At 46.6% G+C, this 3,258-nt stretch overlaps 1 protein-coding gene across 1 annotated transcript in view; it reads left to right on the forward strand.

Moving 5' to 3' along the window:
- The window catches only part of LOC101851248 (multidrug resistance-associated protein 1), a 15,344-nt gene that overhangs the window by 1,608 nt on the left and 10,478 nt on the right, over positions 1-3,258 (forward strand). The window contains exon 2 of the mRNA XM_013079494.2: positions 1-3,256. This exon is cut by the window's left edge and continues 424 nt beyond it. Coding sequence (XP_012934948.2) covers positions 1-3,256 — 3,256 coding nt within the window. The remainder of the gene's footprint in view (positions 3,257-3,258) is intronic.

Raw genomic sequence — 3,258 nt, forward strand, 5'->3', positions numbered from 1 at the left:
GCTGGACAGCATTAGTGGTCACTACTGCTGCCACTGGGCGAGGCTGGCCTCTCTGATGCTGACCACAAAGCTAACGACAATTGAGAGACAACGAGGCACCCACTACTCCTTTCCTCTCTTCGTGTTCTGGGCTCTAATGTTGGTTTCTGATTCACTGTCCTTCATCCAAGATGTCAGCTCCGAACTTTATCTCCGTGACCCCTTCACCTTTGTACTGTGTGCTTGCTGCGTTATCGGAGCTCTGATCCACTTTGTAATCTCTTCTCTGCCCGACTCAAGAGTTCCAGCACCGGATGCCCACCCAGAAGAACTGACTTCTCTTCCCGGGAAACTCACTCTGAACTGGATCACTGGCATAGTCTGGCGTGGTTATAGAAACGGTCTAAAAGAAGAAGATGTGCCTCACTTGGCTGCACGAGACAGATGTCAGACTCTATCTCCGGCTTTTGAAAAGATTTGGGACAAAGAGGTGGCTGTTCTCCAATCGCGTGAAGGTACAAAGAACAAGCAGACTGATTCATTGAGGGAAGGAAAGTGTCAGAAAGAAGTACAACCCCCAAAGGTAAATCTTCTAAAGGTTCTGCTAAAACGATTTGGTGCTGAATATTTGACATATCAATCCATCAAACTGTTCTTCGAACTTACCATGTTTGTGGAGCCACTGTTGATGGGTTGTTTCCTGACACATTTTCAGCACAGAGACACGGAACCATCCTGGAAAGGCTACGCCATTGTGATGGGCTTGTTTGCCTCAACGCTTATCACCAACACAGGACACAATCGAGTGTGGACGTCAGTTGACAGACTGTCTAAGAACATCAAGAGTTCTCTCAAAATGGCGGTGTACAAGAAAGCGTTAAGTGCTAGAAACGAGGGCAAGCGAGACATTACCACCGGCGAGATCGTAACCCTGGTCGCAGACGACTGTGAAAAGTTGGTGAACGCCAGCAACATCGTCTTTCTCATTTTGGCTACCCCTGTTCAAGTGAGTGTGGCTCTGTACATGCTCTATCAACAATTGGGAACGGGAGCTTTCGTCGGTTTAGCCATCATGTTGTCACTTATTCCCCTCAACGCTTGGGTAGGCAAAAAGCTGAAGAAATTTGAAAAGGAAAAGAGTGACATTAAAGACAAAAGGATCAAAATCATGAATGAAGTTCTGAACGGCATAAAGGTACTGAAACTGTACGCGTGGGAGAAGTCGTTTCTTAAGAAAGTGATGTACTCCCGGGATCAAGAAGTGAGCTTGCATAAGAAGATGTGCCTAATCCATGCTGGTATTGACTTTATGTTCTGTACCATCCCCTTCATGGTGCGTGTTGGTGGCTTCATGACCTTTGTCTGCCTTGGAGGCTACCTCGATCCTTCCACAGCTTTTGTGACCACGTCTTTGTTTGCAATCTTAAACAAACCTTTCAGCATCATGGCCATCATTATACCAGAGTTTGTTCAAGCATCTGATGCTCTGGCAAAACTGAACAAGTTTCTGAACCTTGAAGACATTCCAGAAGATATTGTCAAGAAAACCAGTGTCTGTGAAGAGTCAATTACGATCAAAGATGGTGTATTCACCTGGGACAGATCTAGCTCAAAGAACTGCATTGAGAACATAAACGTGAGCATTCCAACAGGCCAGCTTGTCGCCATCGTAGGAATGGTAGGATCAGGAAAATCTTCACTTCTTTCAGCTATGCTTGGAGAAATGGAAAAAGTGGAGGGAGACGTTATTGTGACTGACTCAACCGCCTACGTTCCCCAAGAGGCTTGGATTCTAAATACATCTTTGAAAGAGAACGTTGTATTTGGAACCGGCTATAACACTGAAAAGTATAACAAGGTAGTGGACGCATGTGCTTTGAGAGATGACTTCAAACTGATGTCTTCGGGCGATAAAACCTTAATAGGAGAAAAGGGCATCAACTTGTCCGGGGGACAGAAGCAGCGTGTGTCTCTAGCCCGGGCTGTGTACGCCGACACGGGAATCTACCTCTTGGATGACCCACTGAGCGCGGTGGACGCTCACGTCGGAAAACATATCTTTGATCAAGTGATCGGGCCTAGAGGGATGCTGAAAGGCAAGACTCGTGTGCTGGTAACCCATGGTGTGCACTGGTTGCCCTACGTTGACTCCATTCTCGTTATGAAAGATGGGCAGATCCAAGAGTCGGGAACCTACAAACAGTTGCTGGAACAAAATGGTGTTTTCTCACAGTTTGTGCAACAAGTAACGATGACTGGGAGGAACGAATGTGAGAGCAACAGATCAACGTCTGATGTAGGAGAGACAGTGTCTGATCAAGACGACAAATCCTCTAAAAATACTGAAGAAATTCCAAAGACCGAAGAAGTTGAACCGTGCAGTAATAAGATGGAGGACGAGGTTAAGGACACAGAAGAAGAGATTGTCGAGGACGATGAAGAAGAAACACAAGTTGGTACGTTAGGAATGAAAGTGTACATGGACTATTTGAAAGCATTTGGGTTTAAATACTGCGTTATGTGCATTGTTATGTTTGGACTACACACATACTTTAATGAAAGCAAAGATCATTTGATGGCGAAGTGGTCTGATGACGATCTCCTTTCAAACCGACTCCTCGCGGAAACTCAAGAATACACAGACAGATCCTGGAATTATCTTTCTTCGTTTACCATGTACGGTGTTGCTGAGGTCCTTCTTTCGTTTGGGTTCATCAGCTTGGTGCTATGCCGAGGTTGTGAGGCTGCCCAACATCACCACAACAAGCTACTTCTCAACATTCTACGATCTCCTATGTCATTCTTCGACCTCACACCCACCGGGAGGATCATCAACCGGTTCTCCAAGGACATCGGCTCTGTGGACGGGCTAGGAGGCTGCCTGCGCGGCTACATTGCCTCTGTGGGCTGGTTATCGGTTTGCTTTTGCATGGTTTTATACACAACCCCAGGTATTATCCCCTACATGGTCCCAGTAACCGTTGTGTATCTCGCAATGCAGCGTGTCTTCATCGCCAACTTGCGCCAACTTCGCAGATACAGACAAAAGTCACGATCTCCAGTGTTTGTTCACCTGAACGAAACCCTCAATGGAACTGACTCCGTGAGGGCGTACAGCGTGGAGGAGCGGTTTATCAACAAGATGGAGGACAAACTAGAGAACCTGATGAAGTTTGAAATGTCAGAGCACTGGTTCCATGCCTGGTTCGATATGCGCATGACCGTCCTGTGTTCCGCAGTCACCCTCATTTCTGGTCTGCTGTTGTTATGGGATACCAG

Source organism: Aplysia californica, unplaced genomic scaffold, assembly GCF_000002075.1.
Source record: "Aplysia californica isolate F4 #8 unplaced genomic scaffold, AplCal3.0 scaffold00054, whole genome shotgun sequence".
Taxonomy (NCBI): domain Eukaryota; kingdom Metazoa; phylum Mollusca; class Gastropoda; order Aplysiida; family Aplysiidae; genus Aplysia; species Aplysia californica.